Here is a 23,550-nt window from a genome sequence, read left to right as displayed (position 1 = left end):
AGTGTGTGATAAGTCATTTGGGTTGGAAGTTGTGGTGATGATATTCCCTTCTCCTTGTGCAAAAAGGATAACGGGGTAGATTGGGAGCGAGCGTTTTCTTTGTGACATGGGCTGGCGATGGACGTGTATGGATGGAAATAGGTCAGATGTTCCCTGCCCTTAAAAGAAGAAAAGTTTGGGACTGTTCCTCGTGAACAAAATATATGTGTTGAGCTGTTTGCCCTTATCATTTTAGGGTGTTGTCTGAAAATTGTCCTGCAAATACCCGTATCTCTGGCTTGTGTCGATGCCCCCACCCAAAGTGAGACGTGTGTCTTGTTAACTTTTAATTCTCATTTTCATAAAGTTGGTGATGGACTTCTTCCCTGCGTCCACACTGGGATGTATGGAATAAAAAGAGCTTCAAGAAATTTGTAGACACTGATCTGTGCAACCCTTATGCTGGGATCACAGGCTGTTTGCCATCCCTTTCCTTCAGGCCGTTTGGAATACCAGGTCTATGGCAGAATGAGGGCTCCTGGGTTTTTTCTCCATTGTGAAGATCCTGTTGTGATCTTAGGGAGATGGCGAGTCACAGCCTCGTAGGTTATGTTATTTCTGGTGGGATCTGCAAGTTTGACAACTTTATAGGAGAAATGGGCATGGAGGAGTCTGCTGGGAATGTTGCTGTAGAGGTAAAAGAGGGAACAGGAGCTGGCTGTAGAGGTGGAGTGACGCCAGTGATGGAGAAAGAATCGATCAAAAGTGAGAGGGAACACAGGGAGCTGAGTTAGAGAGTGTAAGCACACTGAGTGGAGGAAGATGAAGGTGATAACCTGGCTAAGCATGACCATGGGAACAAGGATATCGAGGATTAGGAAAAATAGAGGAAGAAAGAGTTCCAGAAATGGGAGGAGACTGGGACAGAGGAGGGAAATGGGACAGCGTGCAGCAAAGCTGGTGGTGAAATCAGCTTATTTCCAGGGGGCAAAACTTGTGTTTTTCAGATGGATGCTAAAAATACTTCAGTGAAAACAGTTGCAGAGGAGCTGAATAACCATAAGTGAAGGATGGGTTTGGGGCTGCCGAGTGCTGACAGCGGGATGCGAGCCATCCTTTGGAAGTCTTGGATTTCTGCACTGGGTCACATCATACTGTAAACCTCCCTCTGATAACATATGGGAACTTATTTGGTGGTCGTTCATGTGAACAAGTTGTATGTTGTCAAAATGTAAATATTTTCTTCCTTTTTTTTTTTCTTTTCCTTAAATACAGTTTGTTTCCATAAAATGACATGAAGGTTACAAGTTGTAAACTCGAGTAAGCTTAATTATCTGCATACTTTGCTGTTCCCTGGGGACAGGCAATCTGGTGCTGGGGATCTCTTGGAAAGTTTTCGGTTGTATACGTGAGGAAATGTTCCAGTTTCTCTATTAGTGTAGATTTCTAAACTCTTGGTGTTACTTGCATGGGATTTTAGTTACTTTGGACTGCAGTTCTTCTGTCAGGGAGCCTTTGTATTTGTTTGGATGTGCAGCAAAGGGAAATGTGGGGGAAAAGCAGAGCTGGTGATGCTCTCTCACACCTTTGGCACTGTTTGTTAGCGGAAGAAGAGCCTGAACTTCCATGATTTGTGTCCTTTGGTGGCAGTTGTAGCGTGCAGCTGGATACTCTTGGAGACAAGTCCCTGGTATATGCCAAACTTTGCTCTTTAATTATGGATGGCATGTTTCTCATCTGGGGATCTGGTATTCCGTGTGGAGAACCCGAGTGAGTAATGAAACACCCCACGGCTGCTGTTGTGTTCTCTCTGGGTTGCTGGATTAGGCATCTGTTCATGGGGCTACTTCTTGTGATCCTGCAGCTCTTGTGGCAGGATGAGGCCAGCATCTTCCTGGGAACCACAGAGTGAGACAGACTTGTTCCTGGGGTACCTGGAGGCTTTGATGTGCTCTGCAGGGCTTGGATGGCGGTGAGAAGTGAATTTGGCCTGGGTATGCTCTGTCTATGCTCTGTCAAACCTCAGCTGAGGGTTGGCTCTGCACCGTTTCTCGGCTCTGACTGGCACGTTATTTCTTCTGTCTTTAATGTGTGTCTACAAATGTGGGTGAGAGGCTGAGTTCAAAGAAACTGAAAGCAAGTGATCAGTCACTGGAGTTGTAGATGTGGGGTGCTCTGGTGTAGTTTTGTTTTGGTACAGTCTGTTCATTCTTCGCTGCTGCCTTGTTGGTTTCAGTCAGACTGGATGCCTTAATTGTGAATTGTAAAGATTGTTTCCACTGCTTGGGTGTTTATTGATCTGGCAGAATTTAGATAAGTGAAAGTGGAGCAGTCCTTTGTTCACTGTGCATTCACCTGAAAGTCAGACAGTTTAATAACTCTGCAGGAAAGCAAACGTTCGGGTGGAGATAAATTAACCCATTTAATAAAAAAAACAGAGAGTCCCTTCAGTCGAGTCTGTTCAGAGCACACATGCTCAGAAATGGGGCTGAAAATATCCTGATTTAGGTGATAAACTTTGAGACACAGATTTATTGGGCATAACCCGGGTCATTCCTACTCAAGACAGTTCTCTTGAGTGTCTTAAATATGAGCAGCCATCCTAGAAGTGAACTTCAGGATTCCACATCCCCACTGGCTGTACCCTCACTTGGGTTCTGGACGAGATGCCTGGGAGCACACCCTGCCCTCCTTTGCACTGCAGCAAGATAAGCTTTGTGATTATGCCTTTGCAGCATAAAAGGCAAAAAACTTGTCTTTCCTTTTGCACGAGGGGAGGAATTGTGGGAAATTCCTGAAGGATTAGTATCCTGTAAGTCGTGCTGGAGCTGCATCCACATGGCTGGTCGGGCTGTCATGCAGTGACTGCTGGCTTGTGCTCACCCAAGCTTTGTCTTGCAGCTACTTCAGTGCCATTTAGAGGTGCAAGGACCAGAGCACTCGAGTGAAGGACGTTACAAACGGGGATGAAAATCGGGTTGCTGCGATGCTTTGGTTATAGCTGAAATAAAAGACACTCTTGTGTCTGCGTCGTGCCTTGGCCGGTGCTTTCTCAGCCTTAAATGGGAACTCAGATTAGGGCAGTGATGGAAATACGGGTGAAGAAGAAATAAAAATAGCAAGATCATAGGTGTGCTTGGATTCCAGTGAAAAGCTTGCATGCAGAGTCTTATTTATCTCAAAACCTTACGTTTAAATTCTTACTCTGAACCAACGGCACACGAAAACACACCTCGGAGCGTTTGGAGCAGCACAGAGTAATCCTTATCTTCTCAGCAGTGGTCAGTGTCTTACCACTGGCAGGGCACACACAGGGTGTCTGATCTCAAGTGTGCAGACTGAGTGTCTGTGAAAGAAAACCAAAAACCAGATGTGTAGCTAACAAGTTCTCAGAGCTACTGCTCGCTCTTTCAGGGCCTGTAGCATTTGTCTGCACAGTCTGTTAGATTATGCATCTGATGTGCTTGAATTGGGTGGTCCTCACAACCTCGTGGATGGGTTGAGGCTTTTAGAATTGTTTTTAGAAACCTTTTGTGCTCTTTTCAAACCACTAGAACGCTTAAAATAACAAACTGTTGCCCTAATTCTGCTTCAGTTTTGCTGGTGATAGCCCTTAGATCAATAGGCTGATATGGACTTATGCAAAAATAGAAACTAGTCAGTTTGTTTAAATAAAAAACCAAACAGCAAAATAAAAACAAACATGAAACAAAATGAAGAAGAAAACCCCAAACAACACAGAAAACAAAAACAACAAAAAGAAACCCGTCTGCTTTTAGGTTTCAGATTTGGTAATGCCCTTAGGGGAAAACACAGAATATATAAAATATATTACTGTTGTATTATATGTAATATTAGGTAATATCTTTAGGAAAGCACAGAATAAGTCAATACTTCTAAACCTGGGACTTACCAGTGTCTACTACATCATTACCTGCAAAGTCAGCTTATCAGGGAAGTATAAACTGGTTATTATTGCTATTTTTTAAGTCTGTGTGAACTTCACTGAGTCCAAGTCCAGCTGTTATTAGGAAGTGTGAATAGTTGCGCAGGAAGTTGGAAATATAAAGTGCTGGAGTGTGAACAGGAAGAGCTGCCTTCACAATATGTGCTCACCACTGAATACATGTGCTGAAAATAACATTTTAGACTTTATGGTTCTTCAAAGGCCGAGTGTTGAAAGGCTCCAGCTCGAGAGAGGGGCTGATATGAGGGGCATTTGGGCCCAATCTGTGCAGGACTGGGCTGTTCTGCTGATAAATGCACTTGTTGGGGCAGAAAGGTGCTTCTCCCTCATGTGGAAGTGGGGCTGGAGCTGTGGTTTACTTGCTGCATTTCCACTTCATGAGTACTTTTGGATATCAATCTGACAGGGAGTTCCCTTACAGATAAGTGCTTTATAGGCGACATATCAATATTCTGCAGAACGAAAAGCTTCACGTGCTGCTGTGACGTTTTCAGAATTAGTTTTGGTCTGGCAAGGCTTGGTGTTTGGAAAATCCAAAACTCTGTGAAAGAGGGGAGGGATTCAGTCGTGCAGAGTTTTTCCAATGTGGAAAATGGGCCTTCAATTTTCAATTCAATAAAAATTATGATGTTGATGTTTATACATTGCTGACATTAGCATATAGGATGGGTTTTTTTGTGGCATGGGAGACAAAATTAAAATGAATAATTGTTGTAGAGAACCTAAGACTCTATGGTCCTTGTGGGTCCCTTCCATCTTAGGGTATTGTATGATTCTAAAAACCTTGGAGCTTAGAGTTTCCCATTATACCAGTTTTTCTCATTTTTTTTAGGTTTATGTATTGGTAATATTTTTTATATCACATGGCTTTATTTTAAGGAAAATTCTGTTGGAATTCAGAATTTTATTGTCTTTAGACCTATTCTTTCCACCAGAATAAGGTTTTAATAACTTCTAGGAGGAGCTGAAACGTGCAGCCTCCTTGTTACAAAGGATCTGACCAACGTCCTCTGGACAGTCTTCCCGCAGTGCATTCCAGCATCCCTGCCTGGCTGTGATGTTCCTGCCCCTGTGACAGCGTGGCAGGAGGGAATGTGTCAGGACATCAGTTAATCACACTTACTGTGTGGCACATTAGCATGAGCTGTCACTGGGGGACTGTGTTAATGCGCCAGGCTGTGAGCCGGGGCAGCACCTTCCCTTCTGTGATTCCCAGTCAAAGGAGCTGTAATTTCCGAGGGAGGAGCAAAACGAAGAGGCAACAATGTCTTCAGTTGCTGCATCCAGGCTCCTGAGAACCTGCTTGTCAGGACACAAAGAGCTGCCTTCACTTTCACAGGATGCTGAGGTGGTTTTTTGTTCCTTCCATTAAAACTTCATAAATCTTCTTGAAAGCACCAGAAATGGGCTGAAAGAGGTGGTGAGAAGTTACCTGGTCCATCCCTTTTCCTGGCAGAATCACCTACAACAGTTTAGCTAAGAATTTTTTTGTTTAATCATCATTGATTTTTAATATTGCGTCAGCTTCCTCTCTAAAAAGTCCTTAAATTAGATTTTGGTGAAATCACAAATTATAAGAGGGAGTAAATCACAGTGGTTTCTATCTTATAAAGAATTCATATACTCTATAAACTTCCTGTAAGGTTCAGCACATCACTTGCAAATCAGGTGCAAAGTTGTTGCTGAAAGCTGTGTGTGCACAGAGCCAGCCAGCAATTCCTCCTGTGTCCTAAATTAATGAGTGGTCACGTGCCACAGGCTGTGGAGCAAGTGCAATTTCCAAGCTACCTTTTTTCTCTAATTTATTGAGAGATAGTTTGTCTTTTATATCAGGGCAATCAAAAATACGAAGCCTCAGCAGGAGGGTACAAAGGGAGGTGCTGAAGGCTTGTACCTTCTCAGACTCCTCCTAGTGATGACAACCAATTTAGATGCTTGTGATGATTTTCTCAGCAATCTCTTGTCTTGTGTATTTTGATCAGTGCTTGATGCAGTTAATGCCAGTTTGACATTTGAAATATCAGCTGGAATGAATGTTCCCTTGAGATGAATACCAACAATTTCTTCTTTCCTCAGCTTTGGTGCAGGCTGCCTTCTGACTCAGACCCTCACCCTGCTGTAGTGTTCATTCAGGTTTAGAAGGTGATTGTTACAACAAGAAAAGTTCTAGGGTTTAATTGAAAGAAATATTTTAACCACTAAAGTGCAGTGATGGTAATATAAGAGCCATCTCACTGAAATGCTCAGTATTGGCCTGATTCTTATATCTTATTAATAAAAGTCAAGGACAATTATTTGAATGGGGTTGTCAGAAACTTGCACCAAATTTGGGGTCAGACAAGAAAAATCTTAGACCATCCCTATCTATCTGTTGATCAGAAATTGCAAATATGTTTCAGCAGAGCATACTGACTTAGTAAGGCTGATGGCACTAAGTGCAGCTAAGAAATTAGTGTTGAATTGCTTTTTATCATTGTAGGCCTCAAATTGCTTTTGATGAATATGCAGCCATGCCCATATGGAAGGGGAAATAGCTTTTTGAAACTATACCTGATGAACTTGGGGGTTGGAACTAGATGATCTTTAAGGTCCCTTCCAACCCGGGTCATTCTGTGATTCTGTGAATATCTGCAAAAATCTGAATTAAAGTCAGTATTGTTTTACTTGTCCTTTGTCTTCAGCATGTCACCACAGTACAAAAAGAAGCTCTAAGTCTAAATATGATCAGAAGTGATTTTTTTTTCTCCTCTAAAATTTTCAATAGACTGTGAGTTTTCATTGATGGCACTTGACTGTCACAGCAGAAATACAAACAGCAGATGCCTCAGGACAACTGTGCAGCTTTACAGCAACAAAAAAAATATTGTTTGCACAGTTAAAATAACATGAAAGTGCCACTAGATTTATTCATTTATTGATTAGTCAAAGTGGGAAATGAGAAGCTGTGGTACAGCCTGGGGTTTGGCTGCCTTCCCCTTGGAGGAGAGCTGGGGTGCATCTTGATGTCGGTGTGCAGTGATGCTTCTTGGGACACCAGAGTGTGTAGGACTTTTATTTGGAGGTGTTCCTGCCTTGTTGAGTGTCTAAAGAGTCCACTGGGCTGTAGCAGACACAGATGAAGTCTGATTTGAGTGCTGAACGGAAAAGAAAATCGATTGAATGGTTGACATTGATTCTTCAAAATCAACCAGTAAGAGATGGCTTTTATCTTTGTGCTGGCACATGTGTTATGGATGCAGGTTCATGCTTGTTAGATAATCACTGTGTTTTGTTTCAAACTCATAGCAGAAAATGTCTGTTCACAAAGGAAAGCCTGTGCAAAGGGGCTGCAGAATCTGGTTGGTATTTAACCTGAGAAGAGGCAGATGCCATTTCATTTTCAAATGTAGCCTGGGTGACGTGAGAGCACCGGAGAGCTGTCGTGTCTTGTGGAGTTTTGGTTGTCTGGTTTTGGTCCTGTGTAAGTACAGCCCTTCAAACAGCTCATGTTCTGTCTTAAAACTGTTGTGAGTGTGGGACTGCAGTTGATCTACGAGCTGTCTGTTAAATCATGAGGGTCTTGGCGTGGCCAGGAGAAGGAAGGCTACTGTGCTCTACTTCCAAAGCACCTCTTGGGAGACAAGATGCTGAGGCTTAGCTGCCTAAAAATACTCATAACAATCTGTAACTGAAACCCTGAGCTATGGAATGGCTTGTATGGAAATAATGTTTTTTTGAATTAGCCACTATGAATTCTTGCATGTGGGATGTTTTGTTTTAGGGAACTAGCAGAGTGAGTAACACAAGTTTTAAAAACAGCCCAGCCCTGTTCCCAGCCTTCACTGATGTTTCTGCAGTTGCTAGCCCTGGGTAGGATTTGTTAGTGCTTGATTGATGGTGAGAGAAGTACAGTGTGAGAAAAAAACTTCACTGGAAGCTGGAACTTTAATTTTTACAGCACAGAACATCAGGGTGTTATTCAGACTTTTAATTCACTGTAGCAAACCTTATGTCTGTTAACCCCAATTGAGCTTCACCTTTCTGGAGAGACATTTCCATGTGTCTGAGCCTACAGACACTAATGCTGGGATAAAAAGCATTGTCTATCCCATCTAGTTAAAATAGGAGAGAAGATTTATCTGGATATAAGATGAATAGATAAGTCTGTGGATGGATGTTTTTGTGAAGTAATTAGCATTAAAGTATTTAATTGCACATATGCTGTGCTAACAATTAAAGCAGGTATAAACCTTCAGCAGTGTGCAGCTGTCAGGATGCAGTGAGCGCCAGTGTTTTCCCTGAAAAAGTTAGGGAGGCTCAACCTCCTGAAAAATAATCATTTCCATATGATCCTGTTCTCATAGACTCAGCACTTACACAGGTGCTGTAGGGAAGGATTAATGGCAACTAAATAGTTTGTGGAGCAGAAACCAGCCCAGAGAGGGATGAGGGCTGTCCCAGTGGGGGTGATCCATGTTTGAAAACAGGGAGGTGTGCTTTAGGCAGAGTTTACATAAACTAGTGGTGTCAAGTTGCAAATATGCCATTTAAACCTGGAAGGATGGGCTGTGTGTTTAAAATATTGCATGAACTGCCTAAATGTTGAGTTAATTTTGAGGTCATGTCAAGTAATACATATTCATGGCCAACTAATTTTGGAAAAAGGAGAACAAACGCAAGGAAATGTAAATGTAGGCTCAAGGCTTTATGCAGAATTCTGAGTCTTGCTGAGTGGCTTTTAAGGAAATGCCTCTGAAATGTAGTGCCATTAAGTGTTTGCTTACACCCAGGCTTGGATTGTTTTAATTAAGAAGGTGAAAGCTCTGTGTAAACAAACACTTGTGTTTGAAAAGGATTTTGTTGGTATGGCTGGGTTATATACATTTCATGGTCTGCTAACGCAACAAGTGCTTTCTGAAGAGAGCAACACTGTCAAGAAATGACTCAAATTGGGTTTTTTGTCGGGTTTGAGTGACACGACTTGATGGATTCCAAGCTGAAGGGATGCACAGCTCCAGGGAAGTCTGAGCAAGCTTCTCTTCCCCGACACCCGCAGACAGGAATGCAGTTGTAACTCGTGGAGCTCACGCCTTGGCTGCTCACAGATGTGATAAATGATCATTTTATTGAGTTAACTCCCAGCTGAAAGCTTTGATTTTCTTTCCTCATCAGGACAGAGCCTTGGTGAGCTACTTAGCCACAGCATTTCTTTCAAAACAAAGCCATTTTTGCTACAGCTGTGGAAACCAAACAGTGTTTTGCCTGAGACTGGTGCAAAGCTGTCTCCCTGTGATGGGCTGGCACCATGCTGTAGTGTCTCTCTGTTTTCCCTCAGTTTTTCAGTGTAGACAAGGCACAACTGTTCGCCTGACATTTTTCTTGAAAAATGTCCTGATAGTTTCTGATAGTTGCCAAAACGTGTTATTTTTAGCATGAACTTTTGCAGTCACTCAGTTAATGTCCCTATCTGTGAAGTTTTGGTGGTACAGAATTCATTCGTCGCGGCTGAAATGAATTAGTTGTGTTCTTGTCCACCTCGTGATCTCCTTTAAAATCCAGAACTGGAGTTACAGGAGGATCAGATTACTGTTGAATATGAAAATGTTGTGTTATCCCTACTTTTCTGTAATCTAGCAGTTTGTTTTTTACCTTCTGCAATATATACTCTCCTTTTCCATTTATTTGGAAGCATCCAGCTCAACTCTACTTGCTAAATCATTCAGATGCCTAGGAGAAGGAAAACTTGAGTGCTGCCTTCCTATTTCTATAACAAAAACTGGTGGAACCTCAGGCTATGGATGTGAGCAGTTGTCATTTTGACCACTAAGGTACACAATGAGTTATATGAAGTCTTAAAACAAAAAACCTCCACAACCAAACAAGCCCAACTCCATGCATCTGTAATAAGTCTTTTCAACTCTCACTTTCTTGATTTGCCCTTAGACTGACATTATTGTCAGGCTCTAATGGTGAAGGGGAAATCTTAACAGCTTTAAAATCACACAGTGCTGTCTGCTGTGTGACCTTTTTCCAGTTGATGGTTCAATTTATTTAGGTGATAAAGAAAACACTGAGGCATGTGAAGTCTATCTTCTTGACGGATGTGAGCTTACTGAAACTTTTCCCTCATCCTTTTCTCCTTCCCCACATTCACGGTCAGCCTTTTGTTTTTATAAAGTGATCCATATATTTTCCTTTGAGATTTAAATGCTTTCTAATCTTTCCAAGGTTTTCAGAACTGCATCTGGCTGTTGAGGGTATGGAAAGGCAGATGGACTGATGGTTGTGGAGATGTTCTGAGTGAGAGATGTTTGCATTTTGTGTGAAGTGATGCATGGCTTGGTGTGAAGTGTGAGAGCTTGGTCAGGTCTGTGAGGTTATTTTTCTAAATGCCATCAAATCTGGAAAAAGGGGAAATGGCCAATATTGGTGAGCCACAGTAGCTGATAAATCTGATCTAGTGGGTGGCATCCCTGCCCATGCAGAGGGGTTGGAATTAGATGATATTTAAGGTCCCTTCCACCCTAAACCATTCTGTGATTCTGTGATAAAGATTTGTTGTAAAACATGCTCAGAATTTTTCCTGAAATTATGATTAAAACTTTCAAGATTGCTGCTAAAAGTGTTTGTTGTTGTTTGATGTTCACCAGTGATTGGTGTGAGGTTCTGTTTCAATATTACATTACATCTGCCAGTCAGTAAAAAATATTATTTATTGACAGAGACTTGTCTTAATTTCTGCTCTTACTAGAAGGACACTAAACATCTCGCAGAGGTTCAGGCTGCTGGTGGTCTGCAGCTGCTGCTTGGGGGATATGGTCGACTTGTGCCACCCCTGGGAACAAGGAGTTGCAATTCCTGTGAAGTTAAATTGTTCGTTTCACTCTTTCCTCTCAATTTCCAACTCTCAATCTTGAAGTTTATGTTCCCATTCAGGAAGCTTTGCACTGAAATGCCAGCATTTTATAAGGCATTGTGGGAGTGCTGGTATCAGACTTTCCAAATTATTTTGGACTGATGCTGTTCTTTAAATCCCCATTTTTTCCCCTCTTATTCTGAAATACTCCTTTACCCCGAGAGCAAAAACTTCCAGGCAATGTCAGAGCTGCATATCATGGGTTTTCTCTGTCAGTAATATGTTAAATGAAAGGTGCATTAGTAGGATTTTTATTGAGTATCCTGTTGGAATAAGTAGGTTCTGTCATGCACTACTGACTCATTTCAATTGGAATACCACAGTTCAGTAAAAGAAAATAATTGAGTCATGGGTTTCTTACTTAAAGTGTGTCTGATATCATCTTTTGCAATAAAATTTTATGAGGGTGAAATGAATTTAGAAAGCTGATTTAATATGGACAGCTCTTTTCCTCTTGTGCTGGGGTGGCTCTTTGAGCTTGAGAAGAAAATGGCAGTTTTGAAAATATTTCCAATAGACAGGCATTATTGGATTAGAAATATCAATATCTATAGTTAGATATTTTCTCCTGGGTTTTGCCATGGTGTCTTCTGTGCAGACAGTCTGTTGGGTAAGCGCACCCCGGTTTGCTTCAGATAATTTTATCTGTGTTAGCTCAAACCACTAATTTAAATTTTTCAGTGAAGCTGGTAGGTTTTTACATATAGATATGTGGTTTTTTTTTTCCTTGAACTGAATTAGGAAATCTTTCTCCATCCTGGTGTCTGAACAGATCAGTGCCAATAGGAGCTTCCAGAGAAGGAAAGCTGATGAGCAGATGAGAGCAGTGACCTCTGTCAGTCAGACTGTGTTTTTCAGGAAGGATGTGAACTGAGACCACCTGAAACTTTATGAGGAGGTCCATGGCCTCATGCAGTCCTGTCTGAAGCAGCAGGACATCACTGATATAAAAATGCCAGCATTCCCATGTACTTTTGTGCCGATGAAGTGACATCTTTGCCAGCGTGATACTTTGCTGAGAGAAGGCAGGCAGGACTAAAATAAATGGTAATGGCAGAAGAGCATTTTCTTCCTGACGCCTTGAATTTTATCAGGAACTTAAGCCTTGGTTTGAAGGAAAAAAAAACCCCAAACAAACCAAAACCCAAGACAAAACACACAACCAAACAGTTTATTTGTAGAATTCTTGGTTAAATTTGCCTCTGTGGGCCCTTTTGGACAGTGCCAAGTACTAAGAATCTTTATACAAGCCTGAACTAGTGATTAATATAAATGCTAGTGGTGTAAAAGCTGTGTGTATTTGACACTGGACTGATACCAGTGCTGGTACCAACCTCTCAGCAGGGCCCTTTACTGAGGTGCTGCAGCAGTTCCACGGGTGTAAACACACACCCACACGTATGTGAAATCTCCATGTCGGTGGTGTTAGATCTCACTATTGCCCTACATTTGCTGACAGTGTCCTAGTCTGGATTAGCCAAACAATTATCTCATGGTTTTGTCTCTGGTGTTGTATTGATGCAGAAGGTTCAGATCTTGTTTATGAGCCTCTGCGCTCACTTTGGTCCCTCTTCTCTTCCTGGGAGGAATTTTGGCAGAAAGGGGGTTGACCAGGAGGAACAAGAAGGGCTGCAAAGGAGAGGAGCTTGTCTTGGGACCTCCGTAAAGATTTCAAACAGAGTGTTGGAAGCAAAGGAGAGCCTGGCTTTGCATTACAGAAGCAACAGGAGTTTGGAAGAGTTGGTTTTAATCCTTTCATTTCCTTGCTCCTCCAAATTGTTTCTCTCCCCCTGTCTTCCTGATCCCTCTGTTACAAAGCAGGGACACTTTCTTGGCATCAGTGTGCATCTTCCAGTGATTTCTGGGAGCTTAGGGTAAGGCTTTTGTGAGGAATTTGGAGCTCAGCTGTCTTCGTGCATTACCAGCACATTTTCCTGAATTGAGCTCACTCCCCTGCACGTGTGACTTATGTCAGGGTTGGCAGGAAGTTGCAGCCCTGGAAGCGGGATGGATGCAGGTATCCTGTCCTACTGAGCTGCTTGAGTGCACCAGTGTGAACCAGTAAATCTGCAGAGAAACAAGAGATCTCTGCAGTGGCAGGTGATGAAAGTGGCCAGGACATGGCTGCAATTGTGGCGTGTAGAAATGAAACTTCTGGGTTAGAGTTTCTTCTTGGTTTTGCTCTTTTTGTTGTTTGTTTGTGGTTTTTTGTTTTGGGGTTTTTTTTCCCCCCTCCTTCTTTCTAGGTTTTTTTTTTTCCTTGCAGAGTAATCACTGCCTCTTCTCATATCCCACCCCAGAGGAAGTGGGAATTTCAGCAGAGTAGCATTGGGGTTTTTCTAATACTTTGCCGCTCCTGTTGGTCTCTGGAAGTTCCCAAAACTACCCCAAGAACCTCTCCTCTTGTCTTCCTAGTGAAAAAAACTTTGATATCCAATAGCATCCGTCCTGTTCAGCAGCAAGTTCAGTTCAGCCCGGGGACTTTGATCTGCATTGTTCTAGCCAGTCTTGTCCTATTTGTTTAGAATTGCATTCATCTTTGTTTACTAAGGCTCATAAATGGTAACATTTCCTCCAGGAATGTGGGTGTTGCTGTTGATGTTCACGTAGTGTCAGAGGAAGACAGTGCTATGTGCTTTCCACTTTTTTAAAAAAAATTATATTAGTTTGAAAATATTACACATATTGTTAAAAAAAATTAAATATAGAAGTAACTCCTGTATAAAACAGGGGTAATAATTCTTCTGCCCCTCATGTAGGGGCGGTAGAGTTTCCTGAGAGGAGTTGAGAAATGCAAGTTATCATTGCTGGATTTCCTCTTCCTGTACAGACACAGCGTTTGGCTGACACGCCGTGAAATGTGTACCAGTTATCAACATGTTTTCAGCTTCAAGGGTCGTTCAAAAATTCCTTTTCTCAGCTGTTCTGGGGGGAAAAAAAAATTATAGAGACCATTGACACCAGAAGGATCTGTCATGACAGTGTTCTCTACGTTTTTGTTTAGAGCCTTTGCAAGGAGGCTACTGAAATATTAATGGCTTTCTGCTTTGTGAGACACCACATTGCGGTGGTGAGAGCTGCGTATCCTTTCTGTCTTCCCAAAACACATGTGGTTTAGATGCCTTTCATATATTTTAATACAAAGTGGCTGGTTGAGTGGTCCGTGTTCCCCCAGAGGAGCCAAAACTCACTTCATGGATCAAGAAAATAAAGGGCTATAAGGCAATTTACCATTCAGGCTATTGTGGAGGAGGGTGATTTAAAACGTTGTAGTGGCTTGGAAAAAAGAAAAACCCAGAGCAGTGATTGAAAGGCTTGAAATGAGCGAGTTAATGTGACAACTCTCCTTTTCCTCCAGTCTGTTGCAGAGGTGATCATGCACAGTTAATGTCTCGTGTGGAGCTCTGGTACCTGTTTGCAGGACTTGCTTTGAAATTAAGAATGAGACATCATTTATTTAATAGACAGCATTAAAGAATGACTTTCTGATGAAGCAAGTTAGGTGTTAAACACTTTTCAGGTGAACCATTTACTTATGTAATTATCTCTCATTTACATTATAATAAATGTTTCTCCAGGGAGTTTAGCCAATCATGAAATGCAATTAATTTTCAAATGCTCTTCAGCAACAATTGAGACACTAGAGACAGAAATCCCTCGTCAGTGTGTACATTTTTAAACTTCCCTGCTAAAGGGAAGCTGTTTCAGCTCAGCTGATCGTGCAGTTGTTAAATTCTAGGATTTTTAAGTGTTTTATATGTGCCTGTCACTGCAAGTCTGGAGTGCTGTGCTCGATACCCGGCTTGTGTAAGCCTGGTATCTCCCCTTAGTTTCCAGAGCATTGAGTAGACTCAGGATGCTGTTCCTGAACTTAAGCCTAGGACTTGGTGAAGATGGAGGAGTTCAAATGCTCTTGGTTTCTGTCACAGATTCCAGTTGCTGTATGATACCAGCTGGAGCACGTAGCCAGCTGTTTTGTAGTTTGTCCATATATAAAATGGGAGTAACACAAATCTCGTGTCTCTAAGGTGTGTGTGGAGACGTGGGAGTGCAAGCAACTGGTTGGTGATTGTGGACAGCAGTCTAAACATCATGCTGCTTAAGGTTACTTAATTCGCTTTCTAACGGAAATGTTAGAGTTGCTTTTGAGCACTTAGTGTGCTAATAAGATAAAATAATCTGTGGAATTCCTCCTTCTACAACTGTATTTGGTTCAACAGCTTAGAAAGCTTTTCAAGAATGGATGAATTTTGCTGCAGCCCTCAGTTTTCAGGCTAATTGCTGCTGTGGCTGGAGTAGGGATCTCCATTTGAATGGAGCTGGATTTTTAAGAGTGAACAGGAGCAGAGTGATGTTTTTAGCCCTTACCTACGCTGAGCAGACCTGTTTCTGCAGCTGGCTCTGGTTTTCTTCCTGTTAAAGCCCTGGGCCCCAGTGCAGATACTGTTCCAGCCACGCTGGATTGCAGGGGACAGATGGGCTGGGGTAGGGAAGGGCTTACAGCCGCTGCGGAGGCTTCCAGCCCCGGGCGTCTGCAGATCCGGAGCCGTGGAACCTGCAAATCTCACGTATTTAGAGGCTGAAGAGGAGGAAGAGCTTTTATCCTTTCATGCTTGTAAAATCCAATGTAGGAAAGCTCTTGCCAGTGATACTCTCTCTTCATAGCAAACAAATAAAACCACTTTGGTTGAATTTGTGCATTTTCCCGAGGCTTTCTCTTCAGCCGGGGGTAAAGAGGAAAGGAGGCTTTATTTACAGATGTTGCTTTCAGAATGAGCCTGGCATGATGATATTATCTGTAAATACATCTTTGGGCATCAGACATCTTTCCATTTATTTAGAAATACGAGATAAAGATTGTCTGACATGGGAATGAATGCTAGAGAAAGTCCTGTGCTCCGTTTTGTTGCCTCGGAGTACATACGCAGTTTAAAATGAGTCCGTATCTGCTGTTATATCACCCTGTTGCTTCCAGCAGAATACTCGCATTTTGATTTTGACCTACAAATTTTGGTACTTGCTGTTTACACTGACCTCTATATGTAGGAGACCAGAATGCTTCTGCCTTGTTTGTGGATGTGTCTCTGACACCGAACCTGGTGGGATTTGGGTCCGACCTCCATGAGCTGTTTGGGTGTTCCCCGTAAATACAGGGCAGCCCGTGGGTTTCAGCAGCGTGGATTTTGTAAGCACCTACACACAGATCACAGTCAGATCATTATGTTGATCTAAACCATTTTGTAATCCTCTACAATCTGGGTTTAGAGACTGTTATTAGTGTCACAAATAAAAGCTTGTGACTTCTTTAGTTCTCAGGATAAAAGAAGACGTGTACTATCAGAGAATTACATATTAAAATTAAAGCAACATAAACATGTGGGAGTTTGAGGATAGTTATCCCACTTTTCGTGACTGAGCCCTGAATTGACACTGTTGCAAGAGAGAAATTGATTAATTTTAATTTCATAGTTGACCATGTACTGAAGAAGCTGAGTTAAACCACGAGGATAAGACATGAAGGAGTTTTAAAAATCCTTCTTTCTCTATCACTTGAAGCTTTAAACATGGCCCAAAGAAGTGTATTTTATTTGTTTGTTTTTTTAAACTGAACGTACAGGAAGGAAACCCCTATTTGCCCTGGTGGGTCACTGGTTTGGAGATAGAAATGCATAGAAAGGTACTTAAGGGTTCTGTTTCCTCACAAACTATTTTCTAAGCTCATGAAAAGCCTCTTCAAAATGATCCCGATAGAAAGTGATTTCAGCTCTTGTTACATTCCTGTGTGTAATGGATATCTTGCCATTACAGACACAAGCAGCTCCCAGCCTCCATCCCCGGGAGCGCCAGCAGGGAGGGTGTGGGAAGCACAGTTGGCATCTCTGATGGATGCAGCTCGCTTTGGCCTGGACTCTGTGGGGTGATCGGACGTTGCCTCTGCCCCGCATCCCGCTCCTGATGCCCTGCTGCTGGGTGTGTGCCCGCAGGTACCTGAAGGAGTTCCGCACGGAGCAGTGCCCCCTGTTCGTGCAGCACAAGTGCACTCAGCACCGGCCCTACACCTGCTTCCACTGGCACTTCGTGAACCAGCGCCGCCGCAGGTCCATCCGCCGCCGCGACGGCACCTTCAACTACAGCCCCGACATCTACTGCACCAAGTATGACGAGACCACGGGAATCTGCCCAGAAGGAGATGAGTAAGTGAAGGGCTGCACCCTGCTTTTCAGGCATCAGGCTTTTGGGATCAGTCCAGGTGATGATTCCAGCCAGTTCTTGTGGAGATGAGGCAAGTCAGCAGTAAAGCAGCTTTGTCACAGGCGTAACATGAGACGAGATGTAAAAGCTGTAACAGCAGTCTGTGTGCTCCAGGCCTGCTAAGGGTGACTTAGATGGGAGTTTGGCTCTTGGGAATTCACTGTCCTTGGCATCTTCAGCAAAACTCAGGTGGGAAAAACAGCCCAGTGACAAAAAAAACTCTGTTCCTGTAAGTCCCTGACTCTCAAGTAACAGCGCTTGCTCACTAGCAGGGTTTTCACAGATAGAAGAAAAAAGGAGGAGCTTTGTCCTCTAGTCTGCCCCCTGAGTTATCTGTCCCCAGCTTTTAAAAACATACCAGTTTATTTTGTCTTCTGGAACTTTAAAGAAGGCAGTAGGGAAATGACAAGTACCCAGAATAAGGCAACATGGGGAAGAGTTTGGTTTTTTGGGTGTTCTCTCCTCATGACTGTGATAAGTTTAGCTGGGGCAGAGTTGCAAGTGTTTCTGCTGTGGATGTGGCAGACCCCAGCAATTAAGGGGTTAATCCAGTAATATAACTTTAGCCATGTGACAGATATGGAAGAATAAATAGTGTAGCCAAACTGTGGTCAAATATGGGGAGTGTTTTATGTAGAGATGTTGTAAAAAGATGGAATTCAGTTCCCTTTCATGGTGCCAGTATAAACACACAAAAATGCTATTTATTGGGAAAACAGTATTTTTTTCTTTTTCTTTTTTTACCCGATTAAGTAAAGTTTTTGTGACTAGAGCAGAATGAAATAGTCCCTCAGACTGAAGCTTCAATTTCAGTGCTTTCTTCCTTGTTAGAAGAGATCTGGAAAAAACTGGAAATGGGATATTTGTGGGCTTTGGCTTCTAGATCACTGGTTGATATCTGGCTTGCACTCAGGGAATGAAAGCAGTTGTCATCTCAGAACTCTTGCTGATTTGTATTTTTAGCTTGATGCTGCAATATCTAAACTTTGCCTATTCCATTTTTTTATTTTTTTTTTAAATTGTCAGGATAGCTTGTTCCTTCTCTGCCTAAGAGGGGAAATAAAACACAAGTTAAAATGATAAGTGTTGTAATTCTCCTTTCTTGTCCCATGCTCTGCATAAAGGCTGCATCTCTAGGTGCATCAGCAGGAAACAGTAACAGCACCAAGTCTAGATGGGCTGCTGAGGAAATGGTATGTGAGGTCCCTTCAATCCCAGCCAGTACATCAGGACACCTTGGCAGTGTCCTTGCTCTTTTCCAGTCCCTGGCAGTCACTAGATCAGAACCATAAGGATCTGCTGGCTTAATAATCCAGTTGTCTTTTTGGGAGGGAAACTACATTCTGTGCAGTGACAGGTTTGGGAGTTCTCTTTAGCACTGGGACAGCATAAAAGAAGGGGCAGAGTTAGCAAAGGTGTTGCCAGCTGCAGTGTCCTGAATCACATCAGCAGTGTGTCTTCTGGTGGTGTCGAATCCATCACCCGCGTGACTAAACTTTGTTCTTCCCCTCCTTCCCTCCCTCAGGTGTCCCTTCTTGCATAGAACTACTGGAGACACAGAGAGGAGGTATCACTTACGCTACTACAAAACTGGAATCTGCATCCATGAGACAGACTCCAAGGGAAACTGCACGAAGAACGGAGTCCACTGCGCGTTCGCTCATGGGCCCCATGACCTGCGCTCGCCGGTGTACGACATCAGGTGGGGGCAGGAAGTGAATTGTTATGGAAATGAACTGTTAAATCATGTTGCAACTCTGATTTTATAGCAAACAGACCCGTGTCTGCCTTCCCCTTACCACATAAGCTCATGCTTTGGAAAGCAGCTCAGGGAAAAGAGGGAGTGGAGGTTGGGGCTCTCTATGGAAAAGGGAATTTCTGTACCCAAATGAAAAGTGAGGTGGTTGAAGGACAGTACTGCTTCAGCATGAAATGGAGTGATGATGAAATATCCCTTCCTAATAAGGCAAATCTACAAAATCTCTAGGGAGGATTGTCAAAATGGGGGAAGGGATCACACTTTGGAATTTCATGGGGGAGTCAAAATAGTGCATCTGGAATTCCCAGGGAATTAAGTTGGGTTTTTTTATTACAGTTGCTGTTCAGCTTAAGATATTCTGACAAAAAATGCATGACTGAAGTGCACCCACTTAGGAAATGCCCTAGTATGTCAGTTTTTATGCACACATACCTCACTCTTCATCTGCTCAGTCTGTTCATTTAACTCTGTCCCCAAAGGGAGCTTCAGGCCATGGAGGCTTTGCAGAATGGTCAGACAACATCTGAAGGAGGCATAGAGGGTCAGTCTGCGGTCGCTGCCAGCCATGCCATGATAGAGAAAATACTCAGTGAGGAGCCAAGGTGGCAAGGTGAGTGTCACTTAGGATATGTGGGGCTGGCAAAGTCTGGTTTCTCTGGGGTGCTTGCTCCTGTCAGAAGCTTTTTTATAGTAAATACAGATTGTGGTCATCTCCCACTGACTGGTTGCTTGTTTTGCAGATACAACGTATGTGTTGGGAAATTACAAGACAGAGCAATGTAAGAAACCCCCTCGGCTCTGTCGCCAGGGTTATGCCTGTCCCTACTACCACAATAGCAAAGACAGAAGAAGAAGTCCAAGAAAACACAAATACAGGTACTGTGATCCTGGATATGCTACTTCCCAGCTGAGTGGTGCAGTGTATTGGAAATCTGTGATGAAGGAGCCAGGATTTTGACCACTAGATAGTTGTTTTTAGCGTATCTCCAAGGCAGGAGATGTGATGGGCTGTTATTTCTCACTGGGAGAAGGATAGCAAACTAAACAAGGAGTTTTCCTGTATATAGGAACCAGTGTCTCTAACAAATGAATTGTTAATCACATTACAACTCTGATTTTATAGCAGACAGACCTGTGTCTGGCTTCCCCTTCCCACATAAACTTCTGCTTTAGAAAGCAGCGCAGGGAAAAGAAAACAAAAGGAAGTTTTAATCCCCATCTAGAAACAAACTCACACAACAGTGTTTTCATGGTAAAGGATTCAGAATCATCAGGCTGCTTGTTGTGTGTGCCTGGTGATGGGGATCATGAGGCACGGGGTGAGCAGGACTGTAGCTGGACATGCATTCCTAACCAGCTGCTAAAGGCTCTGCTTTTGAGGCTCCAGGGTGTTCTGTCACTCAGCTGTCGCTGGATTTTTCAGCGTGCTGTGTCTCCCTGAACGCATTTCATCCAAATTATAGGCCCTCATTTCCTCCAACACAACAGAGCTTTTGTTGTGGTCTCAGTGGGGCTTTTCCTTAGTTCCTTTTTGAAAAACATAGGAGCAGACCAGAAAGCCAGGAGAGAAAATGCCATGGATGTTCTCGCTTCCCTTCCCCACCCCCAGCATTCACAGAAATTTTTTGAATTGGCACTGAAATTCTGTATTTAAAAAAATTAGACGGACACCAAAGGAACATAAATCCCAACACTTTCAGGAGGAACAGGAACACTAAGGCAGTCTTCAGGCAGCAGCTGTGTGCTTTCTGCCCCTGCCTGGGCCCTGTGGGAGGGGAAGAGGTGAAAGCTTCTCCCCTCCAGATCTCCACTCACTCCTGTGTTTTCCCCACCCCCAGCTGATGTGGCTCCTCTCATGCCGGCTGTGCTGGTGCTGCTATCTGCTTCCCTCTGCTGTTGTTTGAGGGAATGGTTAAGAGCATAAAGAGCAGGGGAAGTAGGTCACGGCAGAAATTCAGATCTAGAAAAAAAAGAACTGTTCCTGTATGGGAGAAAGAAAATGGACTTGCCTTTTCCCCAGTGACCTGACTCAGCCTCTTTTCCACATGGCCACACTATAAACCTGGAAACATACTGCTGTAAGGGTATTATGTGTTTTAGGATTAGCCAATTAACTTCTTAGCTTTCTATGAAGGTGCAGTTCCAAAACAGAAACCAGACCCAGCGTCTCTGACACTAATCACATCAGCTGCTAATATTGTTAAGTTGTGTGTGTTGGTTCAAGTTGTATTCTGTTTCAAATAGAGAATTAAGCCATGTTTCTTTCATTGGAAAACTGGAAGAAGGGGAAGAAGATGCAGTAGCAGCTGGGTGGGGGCTGGGGAAGCAGCAGCCAAGCAGATTGTACAGCTGAGGGTGGGCAGCCAAACCTGCCCCCTGATCTGGGAATTGTAACATCATAGGATGGTTTGGGTTGGAAGGGACCTTAATGATTATCTAGTTCCAACCCCCTGCCATGGGCAGGGACACCTTCTATTAGACCAGGTTGCTCCAAGACCCACCCAGCCTGGCCCTGGACACTTCCAGGTATGGGGCAGCCACAGCTTCTCTGGGCAACCTGTGCCAGGGCCTCCCCACCCTCACAGGGAATGATTTTGTCCTTGTATCTAATCTAAATGTACTCTCTTTTGGTTTAAAGCCATTACTCTCAGTCTTGCCACTCCAGGCCCTTGTCTAAAGTCCCTCTCCAGCTCTCTTGGAGCCCCTTTAGGCACTGGAAGGGACTCTTAAGGTCTCCCCAGAGCCTTCCCTTCTCCAGGCTGAACAACCCCAACTCTCCCAGCCTGTGTCCATAATGGAGGTGCTCCAGCCCTTGGAGCATCTTCGTGGCCTCCTCTGGACTTGCTCCACCACATCCATGTCCTTCCCATGTTGGGGACCCCAGAGCTGGATGCAGCTCCAGGTGGGGTCTCAGGGCAGCGGAGCAGAGGGGGACTCACCTCCCTCCACCTGCTCAAAGTAATGAAAGCACAAAGCTCATCTGTGAGTCTGATGCATTCTCCTGCTGCCTTATTTACACAGATCTTCACCATGTCCCAGTGTGAAACACGGAGACGAGTGGGGAGATCCCAGTAAGTGTGAAAATGGAGACTCATGCCAGTACTGCCACACTCGCACAGAACAGCAGTTCCATCCAGAGGTACAGTAACCTCCTTGCTCCGTTTGGTAGTTGATAGAAAAGCCAAAAGCATTCCAGTCTTACGAAATAAATTAGTGTGCCAGGTGGGAGAACATGTGGGCTGCTTCTAGTGTAGTCCTGGGATACAGAGAAACTGCATATTGGGAGTAAGCTGAAATTCAGCTGCCTGACAGATTTTTGTTAGGTAGACCAAATGGGAGGAGGTAAGAAAAGTGGGGAAAATCTCAAGTGTGAGAGCAGTCTCATGTATGGGGCCATTAGGAAAGCACGATGTGGGTCTGCATGTGAGCATACGGCATCTGTTTCCCTGAATAAAAGCTTGTGGTTGATGATGATAGCACTGAACACCACTGAGCTCTTGGTTGTCAGCATGCCCAGAGCATTCCAATATCCTCACAGAAAGTGTAATTAAGACCTTTTCGTAGTCTGCTTCATGTTACAGTGTTGAAAAGCTTTGTTGGGCCCGTATCGGCAAAGTAACCATTGTCACCGCCTGTCAAACTGGGGGGAAAGGGAATAATCCATTTGCTACAATCATTGTCAATGGTTTGTTATTTTCCTTGCAAACATGTGGCTGGAACTTTCTGTGCTGTCATCTGTCAACTGTTTCCTACCTTTTGCCATTTGTAATATTCATGGAGCCTCCAGTAAGACTGGGGGACTTCACCTTTGGGTGAGCTGGTGTGTGGTGGGTTGGTCTTTGGGTGAGCTCTAGCTGTGATGGGCATATTTTGGTGTTTCCAGAACTCTAATGGGTTTTCCTTTCTTTGAAGCAAAGCACTGAAATGGTCACCCTGAGCTCTGCTGGCCTTTGCACCTTTTATCTCTGTCCCTCTACCTTGCTGTTGAGTTTCTTCATAGAACTTTTGTACCTGGGCTGGTGGTCACTGTTATTCTCTGTTCATGTCAGTTGTTGGGTTTTTTTTTGTTTTCTCCCATCCTTAGATCTACAAATCCACCAAATGCAATGATATGCAGCAGTCTGGCAGCTGTCCCCGAGGACCCTTCTGTGCCTTTGCACATGTAGAACGTACGTGGACTACTTCTCTCATCTTTCGTGGGTATTTGAGCTATGGAGAGCTTCTGACCAAAACAGTTTAAGATACAGGGCTGAAAAACCAGAACTTCTGTGAAGATTTTTCAAACCAAAGTGTTAACTTTGATAATTTCTATGAAACCATGCTAGCGTGGAAGGTGTTGGCAGAGCTGGAGGCAGTAGGTACTCTGTAGGACTTGGCCCTTAGCTCACTGTCTCTTGAAGGATCTCCCTCTGTTCCCTCTCACCTGCTCAGTTCTCTGTGTCAGTTCAGGAGGATGGAAATGGACAAAACTGCTTCTCTTCTGTGCATGGATGAACTGTACCTAGATAAGCTGCAGAGTGTTGTGCCTTAAAAAGCTGAGGGTAAAGTTGCTAATTATAGATAATATATTGATACATTAAAAAAAATTAAATGCTGTTTTGCTATTTATGAAGTTTTACTTAGAGTTTAAATCTTTAAGTCAGGTTGAAGAAGAAAAATATGCAGCTTTTTTCCTGCTTTTCCTTAAATCCTCTTCTC

The 23,550-nt window shown here is 43.4% G+C and overlaps 1 protein-coding gene across 11 annotated transcripts in view; it reads left to right on the top strand.

The window, feature by feature from the left end:
• UNK (unk zinc finger) overlaps positions 1-23,550 on the top strand; it is a 46,134-nt gene that overhangs the window by 2,297 nt on the left and 20,287 nt on the right. For 10 of the 11 annotated variants that reach the window (XM_064675846.1, XM_064675847.1, XM_064675845.1 and 7 more), the window contains exons 2-7: positions 16,826-17,035; positions 18,619-18,795; positions 19,332-19,462; positions 19,593-19,728; positions 21,874-21,991; positions 22,937-23,021. In XM_064675846.1, the coding sequence (XP_064531916.1) occupies positions 19,345-19,462; positions 19,593-19,728; positions 21,874-21,991; positions 22,937-23,021 (457 nt within the window). In that variant the 5' untranslated portion in view covers positions 16,826-17,035; positions 18,619-18,795; positions 19,332-19,344. Of the gene's footprint in view, positions 1-4,674; positions 5,295-16,825; positions 17,036-18,618; positions 18,796-19,331; positions 19,463-19,592; positions 19,729-21,873; positions 21,992-22,936; positions 23,022-23,550 lie in introns of those variants that run through there. The other variant, XM_064675840.1, reaches the window with a different exon arrangement.

This window comes from Pseudopipra pipra, chromosome 19 (genome assembly GCF_036250125.1).
Source record: "Pseudopipra pipra isolate bDixPip1 chromosome 19, bDixPip1.hap1, whole genome shotgun sequence".
NCBI lineage: Eukaryota > Metazoa > Chordata > Aves > Passeriformes > Pipridae > Pseudopipra > Pseudopipra pipra.
Note: the sequence above shows the minus strand (reverse complement) of the source record. Positions and strands in the feature narration are given on the sequence as shown.